Source organism: Pteropus vampyrus, unplaced genomic scaffold (assembly GCF_000151845.1).
Source record: "Pteropus vampyrus isolate Shadow unplaced genomic scaffold, Pvam_2.0 Scaffold25557, whole genome shotgun sequence".
NCBI lineage: Eukaryota > Metazoa > Chordata > Mammalia > Chiroptera > Pteropodidae > Pteropus > Pteropus vampyrus.
Genome location: NW_011914338.1, coordinates 1 through 1,764, shown reverse-complemented (window position 1 = coordinate 1,764; position 1,764 = coordinate 1). Strand labels below are relative to the sequence as shown.

Here is a 1,764-nt window from a genome sequence, read left to right as displayed (position 1 = left end):
GCCGTGTCTATAAATACGACCCTTGTTGCCTTCGGGCGCTCTCCCCTTGTTCGGTGCTGGTTGGAGCCGTTGGAGCCGAGCACCCACCATGCCGGAGCTGACCTCTAAGGGCGCTACTGTCTCCAAGAAGGGCTTCAAGAAAGCCGTCACTAAGACGCAGAAGAAGGAGGGGAAGAAACGCAAGCGGTGCCGCAAAGAGAGCTATTCGATTTACATCTACAAGGTGTTGAAGCAGGTGCACCCCGACACCGGCATCTCGTCCAAAGCCATGAGCATCATGAACTCGTTCGTCACTGACATTTTCGAGCGCATCGCGGGCGAGGCGTCGCGCCTGGCGCACTATAACAAGCGCTCGACCATCACGTCGCGGGAGATCCAGACGGCCGTGCGCCTGCTGCTGCCCGGGGAGCTGGCCAAGCACGCCGTGTCCGAGGGCACCAAGGCCGTCACCAAGTACACCAGCTCCAAGTAAAAAGGCTCAGCTACCCAACGAGCTTCATCACCCAAAGGCTCTTTTAAGAGCCACTCGCCTTTCTTAAAGGGCTGTAGGCTCACTGGCTGGCTGGCTGTTTGGCTGGTGGGAGTTGGGGGAAATAGGCCTAAGCTCTGGAAAAGCAAGCTGCTCCTTTTTTGCTAAAAAGTAGGTTGGTCCATCTGCTGAGCGCAGACTGTTCATTTCAAGCAGGGCAAATGTCTACCCTAAAACGTCAACCTGTTTTTGCTACTACCAATCTTGCTTCATTTATTGAAAAAGAAAACACATCTTGCAAAGGTAAAAGTGTTAGGTGTTCTTACTCTCTCAATCACTTCGATAGTTTAATTGTTGTTTTCCACTTCCCCCAACGCTATTCCTGACCCTTTGGGTGTGGGCATGTGACTTGCTTTACATGATGAAATGTGACTAGAAGTGATCTCTTAAAATTACTGGGACTGTTAACCTATAATAGCCCAGTTTAGAGACCCAATAAACGTACAAGATGATGTCACCATGTAGACTAAGGAATGGAGCTTTGGGCCTTAAATCTCAGCAGCCTTAGGACAACCCGAAGAATTTTCTCAGCACGGCCAATGTAAACAGCCATAATGCTCCCACGCAAGTATCTACTATCTTAATGTTGTTCCCACAGCTCCAAGACCCCTTCCTCTGTGGAAAGTATAGACAGTAAAAGATCCCAGAGAAAGACAAAAAACCATGCGTGTTCAATGAACCGAGCCCTCAAACCACCTCCTTGAGGACACAGGATCACAGGAGCTTGAGGACAACTGTTCTACTTGACATCCGAGGTTTCACTGGAAGTGCTGCATAAGCAATCTACGTAACTAATGGCTATAATTTTAAGTCTTCCTTGTTTTCAGGTAAGGCAACCCTTGGTTGACCTCACAGATTTCAAGGACCTTGACAGTTTATAATCCCTTATTTTTATGCCTACAGCACCCAGTCTTGCAAGATGGTTTCCTATCCAAGTACTAACTAGGCCCAAGCCTGTAAGACAGTCATATATGACTAAGATAGTCTTTTGAGCCGAGTTTCCTATTCTACTTGAAATTGAATGGTGTGAGCCAAGGAAGTCCAGCACAACGTTCTATGTTGCAAAACTAGCAGCTTGCTCTCCTAGTGCTAAAACCTACTGTCTCCACCCCCCACCAGCGAAACAGCCAGCCAGCCAGCGAGCCTACAGCCCTTTAAGAAAGGCGAGTGGCTCTTAAAAGAGCCTTTGGGTGATGAAGCTCGTTGGGTAGCTGAGCCTTTTTACTTGGAGCTGG

At 48.8% G+C, this 1,764-nt stretch overlaps 1 protein-coding gene across 1 annotated transcript; it reads left to right on the top strand.

The window, feature by feature from the left end:
- The first annotated feature begins 59 nt into the window (after positions 1 to 59).
- Positions 60 to 499, top strand: LOC105311111 (histone H2B type 1-A). The gene has a single exon (XM_011387140.2). It carries the CDS (start codon positions 89 to 91, stop codon positions 470 to 472), a length of 384 nt encoding a protein of 127 aa, XP_011385442.1. The 5' UTR covers positions 60 to 88; the 3' UTR covers positions 473 to 499.
- Positions 500 to 1,764: the final 1,265 nt, after the last annotated feature.